Below are 17,885 nucleotides of genomic sequence, written 5' to 3' on the forward strand. Positions count from 1 at the left end.
CCATAGATACCCCACACGTATGGGTTTGATGAAAAATTTTTTTTTGAGTTTCAGTTCGAAGTATGGGGAACCCCAAAAAATTATTGTTTTTTTTTTCTATTTTTGTGTGAAAATCTTAATGCGGTTCACAGAATACATCTACTTACCAAGTTTCAACAGTATAGTTCTTATAGTTTCGGAGTGGCTGTGACATACGGACGGACAGACAGACGGATAGACAGACAGACAGACAGACAGACAGACAGGCAGACAGACATGACGAATCTATAAGGGTTCCGTTTTTTGCCATTTGGCTACGGAACCCTAACAAGTATCCACTTTTGTACCCCAGAAATAGGGATGATGACAGATGTTGAATTTTAATAACAAAATCTAGTAAAATAGATAGCAAATGAGCAATTTATCACAATATTGTGGATATTAAAAAAATATATGGAAATAATACAAAAATACAGCACCTGAAAGTTTCAAAATGTATGTTTGTTTAACTTTCAAAAACGAAATAAATATGTATAAGGACACCATTCGATTCCTCACATTTTATCCAAAAAAAGATTGTATAGCAACTATATACATAAACGCAATATTTCACCGACAAAAATGCAATTTTCTTGTTTTGTTCTACTTCAAGATGCGATCTCAGTGACCTTGACGTCACGTTCACATATCGATTTGTTCGGGGCGTTTCGCGAGTGAAGTACGACTGTCGGACTTTGACTATCGTTTCTGCCTTTTGTATTGCTCATGGTCTTCCTGCAGGCGCTCAAGTGGTTTGTGTACTTGTGTAATTAAATACATAATTCGCTATTATATCACACCAAACACAGAGCTCTATAAATTGCACACCTTCGATTGATTTTACAACCCCTTTGTTGCCCAACCACTCTCACACCCACCGCTGAACTGCTGCCAGGCGACCGGATTAATTAATAATGATAGTATGGCACACTAACTAGAGGGATTTCGTTGCTCTATAAATTGCATACCTTTTTCCGTGGCTAGCTCTTAGACCATTATTGCGATTCCGTTTGGGACCCAAACTGAATCACTAAAGGACGGAGCTATTAAGTTATATAGCTTCGTTCCTTTAGCGATTCAGTTTAGGCCCGGTACATTTTACTTGGCGTTGGTCGAAAAAGGATTGTCATCTTGGCTACGGCCCAAGGGGACCACTGTCTTACAACACTAGTCGCCAGTGGAGCTAACTTCCACTGCGGTGGAGAATAGAGAGTTGAGAGACGTGCGGGAAATCGGGAATCAACCAATAGCGATGGCTGTAATCCGCATCTCTCCCTCGCGCCGCTAGATTACAACCAATGCTATTGGTTGATTTCCTTACGTCTCCTTTCAGATTCGCTTACTTAGACACAGATAGATACAGCACGCCAGTAGGAAAAGTTTGCCACAACCACGCAGTACCTATGCTGGAAAAGTGGAAACTTTTTAACTTCAAGGAACAAGGACAACTTAAGGACTCAATTAGGTTCCTTAGGTACCGACACTGTTGTAAAGATCTTTCCGTATTACATTATATAAGTATACTCTACGTTCTGATTCCACAAGTAATCACTCTTTTTTAATGTGCCTTGAAATTATTCCTAAATATATCAATTATTCTAATCAACATTAAGTTTTCTGAAAGAGCCAGGCATGCCCAGGTATTCATCGTTGAACTTAGTGTTTGTTCTTCTGGTTTCGTCGGCTACAAGTTGGTCTAAATTCTTAATTTTTTGCTTTGTCTCTTCATTGCTCATAAAGTCATTCCAGGCGTCTGAAAGATTAAAAAATAATTGATATTATTATCAAATCGAACTAAACGTGTATTTCAGAAGTATAGATAAATGCATTTTGCAATAAAACACTTTAAAAAAGATGGCCTATGATAATGTTATGTTATGTCACGCTTAAACCGCCAAATTTGATACCTATGGAGATCGTTAGAATCCCGAGGAAGGACAATAGCATAGTACTTATTTATCTCGATAATCATCCCGGGGGTTTACAAGTTTTGTTTTTTTAAGCAACATCTTACCAGCTATCTTTCTGACTGACTGCTCATCACCGCCATACTCTTTAGGCAAGATTTCCTTCGGCACGTGTTTCTGGAAGTCGCTGATGGAGTTATGGACGTGCAGCCTCCCCGCTACCTTCGGTTTCATGCACTGCTTCAGAATAAACACGAATCTGTCTACCCAACTTGGTGCGTTGAGTATGTGAATACCTTTTATTTTTGTACCGTAACCTTCCTGTAATTAAAAAGTTTTATTTTTTATTTTTATTATAAATGGGCTTACTCATGACCACAGACTAGCCGAGGCGAAGACGTGGCCTACGATGGAGCGAGCTGCCCAGAAGGTGCCTGTTCACCCTTGGTTTGAAGGTTGCCGAGTTATATATGAGCTCGGAAATATAGACGCCGGCAAGGTTCTGTATGTTTATTTATAATAATTTTATGTAATAGTAAATTAGCCGGGGCTTAGGTAGACCAAATCAGAGATGGTGAGATGACCTCGACGTTTTTCGCATGCATCAAACCGTGATTAGTCGCGGAAGAAAGGGGGGGGGGCTTTGCCAGGTGGGAGACAAGATGATAAGATAGGCTATTAAAAAAAATTAAACAGACAGCACGCACTCCTTTATTCGTTTTATTTATTTTTACTCATATAATCTCAAATTGTGATATTTTGAAATTACTTACTGTGGCCAATAATTCTGCTTTTTTCAACAAAATGGGGTTGATTTTAGTGAGCAGTCCCAAATTCACACCTTCTAGATCAATCACATGCCTCTCATTGATAGTATAATCATCGAATAGCCTGTATTCCCCTACCTGAAAGAAAATATACTGTTTTTATTCAAACCAAAAGTACAAACATCACAATTTAATCAATCAATTCCTTTACTTTTAATTTAAGTACCTAATAAAAGTCCTTTTTAATTAAAACATGAGGATTTTTAAAATTTCCAAAACACTAGAAACGATTTAGACCTGGTTAAATTTAAAGACCTCATAAAAGGTTCGCTTTCCATACAAAAAACAATTGCGTTGTATTAAGTCATTACACACTATTACTACATAAATATGTGCGCATCTATCTACTTTCGCATATATTCGTTTGCGCTAAATGTATACAAAACTTTGTTTTATACATAAATCACGCAAAAAAACATTATTTGGGTATTACATTGATAAAAAAAAACCGGCCAAGTGCGAGTCGGACTCGCGCACGGAGGGTTCCGCACCATCAACAAAAAATAGAGCAAAACAAGCAAAAAAACGGTCACCCATCCAAGTACTGACCCCGCCCGACGTTGCTTAACTTCGGTCAAAAATCACGTTTATTGTATGAGAGCCCCACTTAAATCTTTATTTTTTTCTGTTTTTAGTATTTGTTGTTATAGCGGCAACAGAAATACATCTGTCACGTCAGTAGCTATCACGGTTCGTGAGATACAGCCTGGTGACAGACGGACGGACGGACAGCGGAGTCTTAGTAATAGGGTCCCGTTTTTACCCTTTGGGTATGGAACCCTAAAAAAACGGTTTTTTACTTACATAAAATGCATATCTGAAGTAAGCTAATAGTGTGAAATCATCGATGTTCTCCTTGTTGAAATTGACTAAGATCACTCTTGAGTTGTCTGATGGACATAGTTTTGGTAGGTTCACGTAATTTCTGCAAAAATAAAATAAAAGAAAATAAAATAAAACACATTTTATGAATGATTGACATTCAGATGTTTTATTGATAAAAGGCAATAATTTTACAAGTCAATAAATAATGTACAATATATCACTACATGCTTAAATAATTGTATTTCAGGTGCCTGACTAATTAATTGTGATTACATATTCCATCCATCCATGCATCCATTTGATCCATGTGCTAAGGCAAAATACTTAAAGCCCATTACGTCTTATTAATGGATGACTCACGCTAGACCGGACCGGGCCCGGGCGTTTTCTATGACGACTGATCGGTGATTACGGTCGTGGTGCTTTCCATAGAAAATTAAGCGCCATAAGCTACGGTCCGGCCCGGGCCGGTCTAGTGTGGCGTGAGTCATCCTTAGTTTCTGATTTTATACTCTCACTCCTTATATAAATACATTCTTCGTTGTATTCACATTTACTTACACACAACCGAGGATAGTTTTAAATTCGTCGACAGACCGATTGTGACTCAGTTCGGGCATCATTCCCCTCGAGGTCAAGACAGCTTCTATTCTCTTCTTAGTCTCTTCTATGGACCCTTGTGTGATCAGCAGAGTTCGTTCTATCAAGCGGAGTTTTTCTGGAAAAAATGTTAACATTTTTAGTAAAATAAAATAAGTTTCTGGCAAAAATTTAATTCTTGGTACAAGCTTTTAATCGCTGACTGTACTTTTCTTACGACAGACAACTAATACTCATCGAGACAATTCTAAAAACCCCTAACACAATTAGGCTGCGTTGTTTCATCACAGAGTTCCTATGGCCACCTCCTGTCTCCATCATCAGATCAGTTCGACTGTACCATATTATTATATTGTCATCAGAACTACATAAAGCTGCCAATTTTCATGACGCTACGATCCTTGGAAGATGGTTAAATTAGTTACCTTAGGTTCCATTACATAGTTACATACAGGTCGACCTAATAAAAGCTTGTTAAAAAGCGACGTTATGTACGAGTAAGTACTACAGAAGCACTTTTGGTCTAGCACGTTTAACAATCTGTGGCTTACAAAAAACCAGTTTGCAAGTTACAGGACGAGAAAATGGTTAAAATTTAAGAACTAGAGGTACCTACGAGTAAGTATACGAATGTAGAGGTATACACTCGTAATGGGACATTCAAACTAGTTTTAATTTGTGACGTTATCTATGAAAAGGGACCTTATTGTCGATGGCGGTTACGCCATTATTAACGATGCTCCGATATAAATACAATGCCGCGCGACGCTGTGTGGCGTAAGCGCCATCGACAATAAGGTCCCTTTTCATAGATAATGCCTCATTTAAATTACGAACAAAATGCTACTTTTACTCGTACTCGTTCCTCGGACAATCAATCAGTAAATAAACTACCTATTTCCATTTTAAAAGTAATAAATAGTTAAGTATCAATTCTGTTAAAATTACACCCTGTTAGTTACGTGGATGAACCTATGATGCAAGTTATGCAGGTATGATGTGTGATGAAAATTATTTTCCAAGTATTTTGCCTCCTTGTTAAATTGGCTTTTAATAGCCGACTGACGTTATGGCAACGTTATCTATAAGGCGTCATAGTAAAGGTCAAAGTATACATACAAATATTTCGCCAATAGTAACGGGAAAGATTTACATACTATACATTTTTTATTACACTTCGAGTTTATCTGTGTGAAGCGTGTTGCTTATTTTTGTATTAATTATTAAAGTAAAATCCAAAGTCCATAGTCCATTAGTAATATTATAAAAGTAAATCTGTCTGTCTCTCTGTTACCACCGCTGGACCGATTTAGATGAAATTTGGTATTGAGATTGTTTGAGTCTCGAGGAAGGAGATAGGATAGTTTTTATCCCTAAAATCATCCCTTAAAGGGGTGAAATTTTGTACAACTTAACAATAACTGCATAACAAACTTTGTCGATAGGAACTGTCCTGCCCGCGAGGTGAAGCACCGGCGCTCGTGCACGATTTAGTTGAAATTTGGTAGGTATAGAGATAGTTTGAGTCCCGGGGAAGGACAAAGGGATTTCATTCAAGAAATCATCCTTTAAGGGGGTGAAAAGGGGGAATCAACAAAACGCAGATTGGATAAAATAATAGCTACCTTAATTACTAATTTCACGCAGACAAAGTCGCGGGCAAAAGCTAGTTTATTTATAAAGCAATAGTAAAATTGTGTCCCCATCGTAAAATACATCATACTTCTTCCTCCTGCCCTTAATCCCACGTTATGTGGGGTCGGCACAACATGTCTTTCTCTTCCATTCTCCTCTGTCTTGCGTCACCTCAGCACTCACTCGTTTCTTTCTCATATCCTCTTTCACACAATTCATCCATCGTTTTTTGGTTCTTCCATCTGCTTTCTGTCCATCAACGTTCATCCCTAACATTCTTTTGCCTATATGACATTCATCCCTCCTCATTACATGCCCATACCATGCTAACCTACTACTCCTCATCTTTTCCGTTACCGGTGCTACTTTCAAACTTCCTGTTATATATATATATATATATGTATATATATTCTTAAACCGACCCTTTCTCGTCACTCCACATATCCATCTCAACATTCTCATTTCCGCTGCTTGCACTCTTCTTTCATCCATCACTTTCGTCGCCCAGCATTCTGATCCATACATACATCATTATTAAAACATAATATGCCTCTAATCTAATACTTAGTAAAAACTTTGATACGTATGTCTGTACCACGTGGGCCGCCATACGCATACCATCAAAGCAAAGCTCTGATTTTAACTTTGAGTATATATTTTAAACATAAATTTGACATGAACATTTAGGTAATAAAATATAAGTAAGGGTCTCTGCGGAAAGAGAAGAGTCGTAGAATGTATGGGCTCCCCTACATTTCACGACTCTTCTCTTTCCGCACAGACTCTAACTAATAGTTTTCGTTGCTATACGAATTGTAATACAAACTTTTACATACACAACTTCTATTACCTCTATTTTCTTTGTATATTTAACAATTTAACTTGCACTGTTGTATATACCTATGTAAGCTAGTACTATGTTACGTTTATGTATGTTCATCCCAAGTTGTCATATTAAAATTAGAACTTTTATTAGATTGTGGCTTTTTCGCGGCGCGGGTTCGTGTGACTCAAGCATGGCCATTCTTTTATTCTGCAACAGACAGAGTCTTATACAAAAAATGTAATAATAAGCAAGCGACTCGAATAGTGACTCGATTTTCAAAAATAATCTTAAATCATTACTTATTGAACACGCATGCTACTCAATTGACGAGTTTATGTAACCTTGTAAACAAAGATCATTGACCCAACAATGTGAAACGAAAATTGTGATTGTTTGTTATTTTTATTTTTATATTGTACTATATTTAATAATAAAAAAAAAAAAAAAAAAAAAAAAAAAAAAAAAAAAAAACCCGCTGACACTGACAGACGTCCTTTTACATTTCTTTTCATAAATTATATTTTTACATGTGGTTTTTGCCCTAAAATACTGATAATTTACTCATGTGTGAATTGAGTTATTATTAAATCATGCGGACAATTGATATATTTCATTATAAACACTTCGACCATGGTATCGCACTTGCATAACTATCGTGTTGACAGTTGTCATACACCATCGGCAAAACTATATAAGAAATGATTACAAGGAGTCAAGCTAAAGCTAAAGCGGTAACAACAAGCGCACACCCACCACCCCCGCCCGCCTCGTCCACTTCCTCGTCCGCATCGTCGTCAGGCGACGAGTTTGCAACGGCGCCTGACACAGACGGGTCCAGTGACGAGAGCGGGCCGCCGCCGCCGCCGCCACGACCACCTGCGCGACGAGGGCGGCCACCGCTGCCGGCACGCTTGGGGCCTGCGGGACATCCTGCCCCGCCCACGGCTCCCGCTGCCGGTGGTATAGTGCGACGCATGCGATGGACTCGAGAAATGAACGAGAATGTCATGCGCGCCTATTATGGGGCTACAGAGGGGGGAACACAGCTATCCGCCTATCGTTCAAGAATACTGCCTCTGTTTCAGGCTCTTGAACCCACCATCACCGTGTCGGAGCAGCGATTATCGGATCAGGTGCGCGTCATTCAGCGGCTAAAGCGGTTGGATGACTCGACACTTGACCGGCTTCGCCTGGAGGCTCTCTCTGCTTGCGCGGCCTCCACCTTGGCGCAGGACCCGCCCGCGACGTCGCCGGATCCGGTGCCGACACCCGACCAGGCACCGGGGGCACCGCGGGTGGATCTCAACGCCGACGAGGAGGAGATCGCGCAGAGTGTGAGTAGTACAGCCAATGAGCAATTGAGGAGGACTCTGGATGAGGCGATTACGCAGTATCGCTCCACACCCAACACTAGGCCACGATTACCACGTTTGCCTATGAATAGACGCAATCTAGCGCTAATGGGAGCCCTAAACGCTTTACTAGAGCCATATCTGCGGACTAGTAAAGATTTAGATGATACGCACGCGATCATGTATTGCGGAGCCATCGCGGCGTGCCGTGTTGCACGAGTCAAGTTTCCGGACTCTGAACGTGCACCTAGGACCGACGGTGGTGCCCCCGCATGGCAAATACGGATCGAGCGACGTATCAGCTCTTTTAGGACTCTTATTGCAAAGCTGATCTGCTTTAGGGGGGGCAACAACCGCCCTCGAGTAATGCGCTTTGTGAATCAGGCGTTCGTGGGGACGGGTATTGAGCCCCGCGACTATATTGCCAATATCACGGAGCGCATCGACTTTCTTAAGCAGAAAGTCTATGCATGGGCAAACCGTATTCGCCGCTACAGAGAGCGTGTGGATCGATTCCAGCAGAATCGTCGTTTCCAGAGTGACCAAAGGAAGGTGTACCGAAAGTGGGAGGAAACCAACCTTCGTGAGTCCGACACGAGGCCGCCGGATCCTACTGTCATGACTGACTTCTGGCGTAGCATCTGGTCGGTGCCTGTTGGACACACCGAGGGGAGTTGGATGAATGTTGTCGAGCGCGAATGCGAGTCCATCGAACCTATGGGGGTAGTCACTATCACCCCCGATGACGTAAGTTGTGCCATCCGCACGGCCCAGAACTGGAAAAGTCCTGGGCCGGATGGATTGCACAACTTCTGGCTAAAATGGTTCCGATGCTCGCACTCGTGCTTGGCAGCACAATTTCAACAAGCCCTCGAGCTTGGTTCTCTCCCACCTTCCTTAACAACTGGTGTTACCTTCCTGCTCTATAAGTCCGGTAGTACCACGGAAGCAAAGAATTACAGACCCATCACGTGCTTATCTACACTCTATAAGCTCCTTACATCCATTTTGAGGACAAAAATCAACGCACACATTGTCGCTAACAATATTTTGGCCCCCGCTCAAAATGGATGTAGGGTTGGGTCCCGTGGTACTAAAGAGCTCCTCCTCATAGACATGACCATTTGCCAGCAAATACGGCGGAACAAGGAGGCCCTCTCAGCCGCTTGGATTGACTATAAGAAGGCCTATGATTCGGTGCCTCATTCATGGCTGGGGAGGGTCTTAGAGCTGTATAAAGTTGATGCAGCTTTGAGAGCCTTTCTAAGTGCGTGTATGAGGCAGTGGACCACAGTCCTTCGTCAACCAGGAGGCGGGGATGACCGCCCTGGCCCGCAGGATTTCATAAGGATTGAGCGAGGAATATTTCAGGGTGATAGTCTGAGTCCCCTATGGTTCTGCCTAGCTCTCAATCCCCTCAGCACCCTGCTGAAGGATTTGGGACTAGGTTGTCGGCTTCGGAGAGGGGGTGAAGTCATTTCTCACCTTCTGTACATGGATGACCTCAAATTATTTGCACCAAATAACCAAGACTTGAAGGAGCTACTGAAAACCACCGAAGTCTTCAGTAGTGCCATCAACATGGAGTTTGGTGTCGATAAATGTGCGGTTATGCATGTACAGCGGGGGAGGGTTGTAAATTCAACAAATTTACAACCTTCTGAGACAATGTCTTTCAGATCTATCTCTGAATCAGAAACCTATAAATACCTTGGTATGTCACAGTCGTTGGGTATTGAGGACGAGGGTATTAGACGGTCGGTGAAGGAGCGCTTTTTTAGTCGGCTCACAAAAGTCCTTAACAGTCTTTTGTCAGGAGGCAACAAAGTGCGCGCCTTCAACGCCTGGGTAATGCCCCTACTCACATACTCCTTTGGCATACTAAGGTGGACTCAGACCGAGCTGGACGCCCTGGATCGGAGGGTCCGATCATTGCTCACCGCACATCGTATGCTACACCCACGCTCGTCAGTCATGAGATTGTACATCCCACGGAAATGTGGAGGCCGAGGCTTCCTAAACGCCAAGGATCTCCACAACCGCGAGGTGTACAATCTCAGGAATTATTTCCTTAACAACGAGTGTGGGATGCATCGTGATGTGGTGGCAGTAGACAGGAACCTCACGCCGCTCTCCTTGGCAAACGAGAACTGGCGCAAACCTGTGGTACTAAGTACTGCGGATCGCAAGGCGGCATGGGAGAGTAAGGTGCTACACGGGCGGTTCTACAAGGCCCTCACGGGACCCGATGTGGACCTGCTCGCGTCGGTGAACTGGTTACGATTCGGGGACCTCTTCGGAGAAACCGAGGGTTTTGCCTGTGCAATTGCGGACGAAGTAATGATGACGAACAACTATCGGAAATATATCCTGAAGGACGGTACGGTCGACATTTGTCGGGCATGCCGCCGTCCCGGAGAGTCACTCAGGCATATCATTTCCGGTTGCTCTCATCTTGCTAACGGCGAGTACTTGCACAGACATAATCTCGTAGCCAGGATTATTCACCAGCAGCTTGCTCTTCTATACGGCCTTGTGGACCGCGAAGTACCGTACTACAAGTACTTACCTGCGCCTGTTCTCGAGAATGGTCGTGCCACGCTCTATTGGGATCGATCTATCATCACTGACAGGACTATTGTAGCCAATAAGCCTGACATTGTGATAATAGATCGAGCGCAACGCCGGGCCGTGCTCGTTGACATCACCATCCCCCATGATGAGAATCTCGTGAAAGCCGAGAAGGACAAGTCCAGTAAGTACCTAGACTTGGCTCACGAGATAACCGCCATGTGGGATGTTGATTCGACGATCATTGTCCCGATAGTTGTTTCAGCGAACGGTCTAATAGCGAAGAGTCTCGACCAACATCTTGAGAGACTCTCGCTAGGTGGTTGGATCAAGGGCCAGATGCAGAAGGTGATCTTGGACACGGCGCGGATAGTCCGCCGGTTCCTCTCTCTGCGGCCCTGACCACCGGCAGCTTGGGCCTTGCCCCGCTGCTGGCGGCACCCTAGGTTAGGTTTTTTATAATGTGTTTATATGTATTTTTTATTGTTTTGTAAGTGTTTTTATATTTTACTTTTATATTCATATTATAAATCACCTAGCCTAGAGAGTTCAAGTAAATAAAGAGAATAATAATAAAATGCTTTATTGCACACTACAAAAGAAATAGTACAAAAGTATGAACAGGTACAAAAATGTAGGTAACAACAGGCGGTCTTATCGCTAAATAGCGATCTCTTCCAGACAACCTTCAGATAGTGAGACGGCGAAACAGATTCAAGTTAACGGGTGGCGCGAAAATAAAACAAATAATAAAAATAAAATAAAATACATACACTACAAATATAAGATATAAAAATATACTACATTTATTACTATATAAACATTATATAAATAACAAATAAATATGTAAATGACAAAGGAGGCTAAAGGACAACGGCGAGGAGTTATAAGAAAACTTTTGAAAAAATTATGAAAGAGATAAATAATGATTTTTTAATAGGCTTTTAAAAATAGATAGTGATTTAGCACGTTTGATATCAACAGGCAGAGCATTCCACAGCCGGACAGAGCGAAAACTGAAAGAGTTAATGTAAAATTTTGACGAAGAAGGAGGAGGAACAAGTAGCAGATTTTGAGAGCCTCTAATGGAGGAAAGATATTTAAACCGGGTTTTGAGATAACAGGGAGTATTGGGATGAAACAGTGTGGCATACAGGAGGGAGAGAATATGCATGTTGCGACGGAAACGGATAGGCAACCACTTAAGCTGCGAACGAAAGCTTGATATATGATCGAATTTGCGCAACCCGAAAATAAACCTAATGCACACATTTTGAAGTCGCTCGAGTTTATTCAATTGCTCTTCAGTAAGGTCTAAATAACAAATATCCGCATAGTCCAAAATGGGCAGGAGGAGAGATTGAGCCAGCGCAATTTTAGTGGCGAGAGGCAAGAAGTTACGAATTCGACGTAGGGAACCAACCGTAGCAAAGATCTTCCTACTCACCTCACTGATCTGCGGAATCCAAGAAAGAGTTCGATCTATGATCACGCCCAGATTTTTAACCTGGTTAGAAAAAGGAATAAGTACCCCATCGAAAAAAACACCAGGTAAATTTTCGAAGTCGACCCTTGCTATGCTTCTCGGGCTGCCAATAATAATTACTTGAGTTTTGGACGGATTAACCTTTAAACCATAGCAAGAGCTCCATTCAGATAAGCGTACTAAGTCGGTGTTAGTGGAATTGATAAGTTGGGGTAAACGGTCTACCGGGCCTTGAGAGTAGATTTGGAGGTCGTCGGCATAAAGATGATAATAAGAAAGGAGGTTTGAAGTAATAGAATTTATGAAAATAGAAAAAAGTAAAGGGGACAGCACGCCACCCTGCGGAACGCCAGCCAGCGTACTGCACCAAGATGTTTATTTATTGTACTATATTTTGTATTTTGTTGTGACTTGTAAAATGTACCTTTATTTTACCAATAAAAATCTGTATTCTGTATTGTGTTAAGTACTGGGCTATAAAAGCGAAAATCGAAGTTCGTCAAATTGCGGGTTTTTCTCTGTCACTCTAAGTACGTCTTAATAAGAGTAAAGAGAAAGATCCCCGCAATTTGCGATTTCCGGTTTTTGCGGTAGGCCGAATACTTACTCAATATCGGAACAGCTCCTTCAAGATGTGGCTCCTTGGAACACCACTCCAGGACCGCGTCGATGGACTCTCGGAGTTGTTTCACGTCCAGGTCGCAGCACGCACGCACACCTTGTATTTGCTTCTCGGTGACAAGCAGCAATGGATTGATGTGTGTTATTTCCGCCATCTTTATACTTTATGTCTGTAGACAAGTAGAAAATTGCGATTAAATAAGGCAAAACAATGAATAAGAACCAGAAGGCTAGGAACCTTATTAAAAAATATGTTCCTTATAGTATGTCGAAGGACTGTCTCATTTCAAACATAGAGAGAATCATATTATCTTTGTCTTACACTAGTACTAGCACCCAAAAGAAAAGGGTGAATGTACTTTTCCTGGTTCTTACTGACTGACAAATTGGTTTGACCAACTATATTTCCCTTTATTACTCTAATTAATCTGATATTATATTTCTCATCAAGACTAATTGAAATTTTTAAATTTAAGGTTATATTTTTATCTAAGCTGTATGAGGGACTTAGATTACATTAAACTTAGCATGAACGTATTATACAGTGGAAACTCGATAGTACGAATCTCAAGGGAAACGCCAAAAACTTTGTGTTAACGAGGTTTCGTTTTATGTATATCTATGTCTGATATTGGTTTTCGTTGCTACTAATTGTAATAAATAGAGCAAGTAGAAGTTTCGGTTGTAAAACTACTACCTACTCAATTTTTTTTGCATTACAATTTTAAGCATTGAGAAGTAGTACCGACATAGATATAAATATATTAAATATGTCATTTTAATGTTCATAACATGTCACATGCAATTTTAGAATGTCGTCGTAACTTCGAAGTTCGATTGTATGGTGGCGGCTAAGTTCGTGTGACCAAATACAGATATATACACAATACACAAAATACATGTCTATATTTATTCATTTAGTTAGCACTTCGCCGATGTGACGTATGTGTATGTAATGAACACAATGTATACTCTTCTTATTGACAACACATTAACGATGAGGTAAGTTTGAAAATACACAATGTCTCAGTAATGGCACTTAAATTATAATTTTTGATATTCTAGGTTTTTTGGATGCGCAGAACGCTGGGCCAAATTAGCCACGGACTGGATCCCACAGGATGAATGTCGGGGCAGAGGAAGACCCAAACGGAGATGGCGGGACAACCTCGATACATTCTGTGTGGAGTGGCGGGAGTGTGCATTGGACAGAGCCAACTCACAAATCACAAATTACACAATACACAATAAAACAATATTAACATAAGATAATGTACCATTTTAAACTGTAGAAGGACGTGCATCCATCTTCTCACAACACCTCATACATTCATCACGCACTACCACCTGCCTGCAAACAAATCACACTGAGAGGCTGATGCAAGGAGCGCATTCAAAAGGAGCAAAGAACGAACCAGAGGGGAATTGCTACTAGGGCTTGCAAATATTCGAAACTTTCAGATATTCGAATATTCGACTTTTTCTGGCGACGTATTCGAATATTCAAATAATTATTCGAATATTATAATAATCTTTAATAGAAAAAAACCGACTTCTCTAACTACTAGCCTAACCCACTTAACGGTGCTTATACTTTATTTGGTAATATGTATACATTTTATGGTAATCATAGTGGTTGATTTAGTTTAGGTATCATAGTGGTTTTCCGGGTCAAGGTCCGGGTCTGGGTCCGAGTCCGAGTACGGGCCCGAGTCCGGAGTCCGGGGCCCAATCCAAGTCAAAATCGAAATTGAAAATCACAAAACGTGTACTATGCGTCGTTGAGGAGTTCTGTTCTGATCATCATCAGCAGTTCCACTTCATCAAATGCCACAGTTTTTAATGTAAATGCTTGATTTTCTGATGAAAATATATAAAATTATATACGGATGCCTTTAAGATTTGAGAAGTTCCCTCGATTCCTCATGGATACCATGTTCAGGACTTGAGATTGACATAAATGTGCCTAAAAACCTAACTTGCTTAACAAACATAACGAAAAGGACAAATCGCCAAATGCGAGCTATGCGTCGTTGAAGAGTTCCGTTATGATCATCATCAGCAGTTCCACTTCATCAAATGCGACAGTTTTTAATGAAAATGCTCGATTTTCTGATGAAAATACAAAAATCTCTATACGCATGCCTTTAAGATTGGAGGAGTTCCCTCGATTCCTCGTGGATCCCATCATCAGAACTCGAGCTTGACAAAATTGTGGCTTAAAAACTTAACTTGCTTAACAAACATAACGAAGAGGACAAATCGCCAAACGTGAACTATGCGTCGTTGAAGAGTTCTGTTCTGATCATCATCAGCAGTTCCAATTCATCAAATGTCACTTTTTTTTATGTATATGCTTGATTTGTTGATGAAAATACAAAAATCTCTATACGCATGCCTTTAAGATTTGAGGAGTTCCCTCGATTCCTCATGGATCCCATCATCAGCACTCGAGCTTGACAAAAATGTAGCTTAAAAACTTAACTTGCTTAACAAACATAACGAAGAGGACAAATCGTCAGACGTGTGCTATGCATCGTTGAAGAGTTCCGTTCTGATCATCATCAGCAGTTCCACTTCATCAAATGTCACTTTTTTGAATGTATATGCTTGATTTGTTGATAAAAATACAAAAATCACTATATGTGTGCCTTTAAGATTTGAGGAGTTCCCTCGATTCCTCATGGATCCCATCATCAGAACTGGGTTTTGACAAAAACGGGACCAATCTGTATGCATATACATACAATCAAAAAAATAATTTTCAAAATCGGTCCAGTAATGACGGAGATATGGAGTAACGAACATAAAAAAATAAAAAAATAAAAAAAAACATACAACCGAATTGATAACCTTCTCCTTTTAGATTTGGAAGTCGGTTAAAAAATAAGAAAAGGAACGGGAAATCGGTTTATTATAGTTTTATTCAAAAGCTTTTTTCACATATTGCTAAAACTAAGGATATTTGGCAGAAATCCACTTAATTGACTAGATTTTATCATCCTACTATTTATAAGATGCCCACATTTATAAAAACAAGCAAACCGACAAAATTAGACGTATTTAATATTTCTAGATAAAACTTATTATAAATGCGTCGTTGCGTGAAATAATATAACTTTAATCATCCGAACACCTAGGTATGCAAGATATTTTTTTTAGTAGGTAATTATTTTCCGATTTAAATTAACTTGTAATCACTCAGAGGCCTGTAAAAAGGCGTTTAATTTCATTGTATTTTGAATCTTTATTGACTTTATTTGTTTTGGCAAGTTATTATTCCTATAATGGTCGGCTAATTATATAATACTGGAATATTTAAGGGAAAAAGTTAGTTGAGTACTGGGTGGATTATTCGTCAGCTAAAGGTGCATGGTTAGATTACAAAGTTGGGCAGGTTTGGTATGATTAAATTTGAGAATTGCGATAAGTGGCAAGGTTTAGACTTCAAAAATTCGCTTTTTTAAACGTACGCTTGTACTGAATAAACAGAACCCTTTAACTTAAAACTTACGCACCGTAAAAATAACATACTTTTTAATTTCGTTTTCTTTTAAATTGAGTTAGGTTTCACTGTATTCACGAAGTCTATCGAGAGGAATACAGTAAAAATATTATTTCCTTCGTATTTGGGTACCTACCGTTCCTCATTCACTGTAAATACCCGTAAAACACGCAGAAACTGTAACTACAGCGGATGACATAGATTTTTTATAGTAATAAAAAATATTCGAATATTCGAAACCTGAGCGGCCGAATATTCGAATATCAAAACAGGTCGAATAATGTACCTACTATGACGTGTAAATAACTATTTACCAATAAATCATTATTCATTATTCATTATTCATTAATATTCGACAAATTCGAATATTCGAATATTCGAATTGCAAGCCCTAATTGCTACGTGCTACACAGTACCTACGCGAAGCCGGGACTGCCAGGAGACAACGGTCACGAGGTCTGAACTCGATTCTGGTCCGTGAGGGAACGTACGTATTATTATATTATACACTTTGAGTGAGACACACTAATATAGGCTATTAAAAAAAAAAGGTTTTTTGTTCTCTACCTACGATAAGTGACCCCTATAGGTAATTATTACGATCATTATATTGTATGACGAAAGATCAGCAAACAAGAAGGTCATATACGAAGGTTGAGCATAGATTGAGTTTACACTAGTACTAGGGCTTGCAAATATTCGAAACTTTCAGATATTCGAATATTCGACTTTTTCTGACGACGTATTCGAATATTCGAATAATTATTCGAATATTATAAAAAATAAGAAAAGGAACGAGAAATCGGTTTATTATCGTTTTATTCAAAAGCTTTTTTCACATATTGCTAAAACTAAGGATATTTGGCAGAAATCCACTTAATTGACTAGATTTTATCATCCTACTATTTATAAGATGCCCACATTTATAAAAACAAGTAAAACGCCAAAATTAGACGTATTTAATATTTCTAGATAAAACTTATTATAAATGCGTCGTTGCGTGAAATAATATAACTTTAACCATCCAAACACCTAGGTATGTAAGATATTTTTTTTTAGTAGGTAATTATTTTCCGATTTAAATTAACTTGTAATCACTCAGAGGCCTGTAAAAAGGCCTTTAATTTCATTGTATTTTGAATCTTTATTGACTTTATTTGTTTTGGCAAGTTATTATTCCTATTGGTCGGCTAATTATATAATATTGGAATATTTAAGGGAAAAAGTTAGTTGAGTACTGGGTGGATTATTCGTCAGCTAAAGGTGCATGGTTAGATTACCAAGTTGGGCAGGTTTGGTATGATTAATTTTGAGAATTGCGATAAATGGCAAGGTTTAGACTTCAAAAATTCGCTTAACGTACGCTTGTACTGAATAAACAGAATGACCCTTTAACTTAAAACTTACGCACCGTAAAAATAACATACTTTTTGATTTCGTTTTCTTTTAAATTGAGTTAGGTTTCACTTTATTCACGAAGTCTATCGAGAGGAATACAGTAAAAATATTATATCCTTCGTATTTGGGTACCTACCGTTCCTCATTCACTGTAAATACCCGTAAACACACACAGAAACTGTAACTACAGCGGATGACATAGATTTTTTTATAGTAATAAAAAATATTCGAATATTCTAAACCTGAACGGCCGAATATTCGAATATCAAAACAGGTCGAATATTCGACAAATTCGAATATTCGAATATTCGAAT

At 39.7% G+C, this 17,885-nt stretch overlaps 1 protein-coding gene across 1 annotated transcript; it reads right to left on the reverse strand.

Moving 5' to 3' along the window:
* Window positions 1-1,596: 1,596 nt before the first annotated feature.
* Window positions 1,597-12,860, reverse strand: LOC134656923 (alpha-tocopherol transfer protein-like). The gene is made up of 6 exons (XM_063512475.1): window positions 12,655-12,860; window positions 4,139-4,295; window positions 3,557-3,677; window positions 2,699-2,830; window positions 2,033-2,246; window positions 1,597-1,771 (listed from the first exon to the last, which is right to left on the reverse strand). Exons 1-6 carry the CDS (start codon window positions 12,821-12,823, stop codon window positions 1,617-1,619), a joined length of 948 nt encoding a protein of 315 aa, XP_063368545.1. The 5' UTR covers window positions 12,824-12,860; the 3' UTR covers window positions 1,597-1,616.
* Between the last annotated feature and the right edge of the window lie 5,025 nt (window positions 12,861-17,885).

This window comes from Cydia amplana, chromosome 19 (genome assembly GCF_948474715.1).
Source record: "Cydia amplana chromosome 19, ilCydAmpl1.1, whole genome shotgun sequence".
Taxonomy (NCBI): domain Eukaryota; kingdom Metazoa; phylum Arthropoda; class Insecta; order Lepidoptera; family Tortricidae; genus Cydia; species Cydia amplana.

What these genes read in the sequence shown, in the direction of transcription:
- LOC134656923 (XM_063512475.1), bottom strand. Translation starts at nt 12,823, where the DNA reads ATGGCGGAAATAACACACATCAATCCATTGCTGCTTGTCACCGAGAAG. An exon ending in AGGAGCTGTTCCGATATTGA is followed by an intron (nt 4,296 to 12,654) that starts GTAAGTATTCGG and finishes CATTTTTTCCAG; the next exon opens with AAAAACTCCGCTTGATAGAA. An exon ending in ACTTCAGATATGCATTTTAT is followed by an intron (nt 2,831 to 3,556) that starts GTAAGTAAAAAA and finishes ATTTTCTTTCAG; the next exon opens with GTAGGGGAATACAGGCTATT.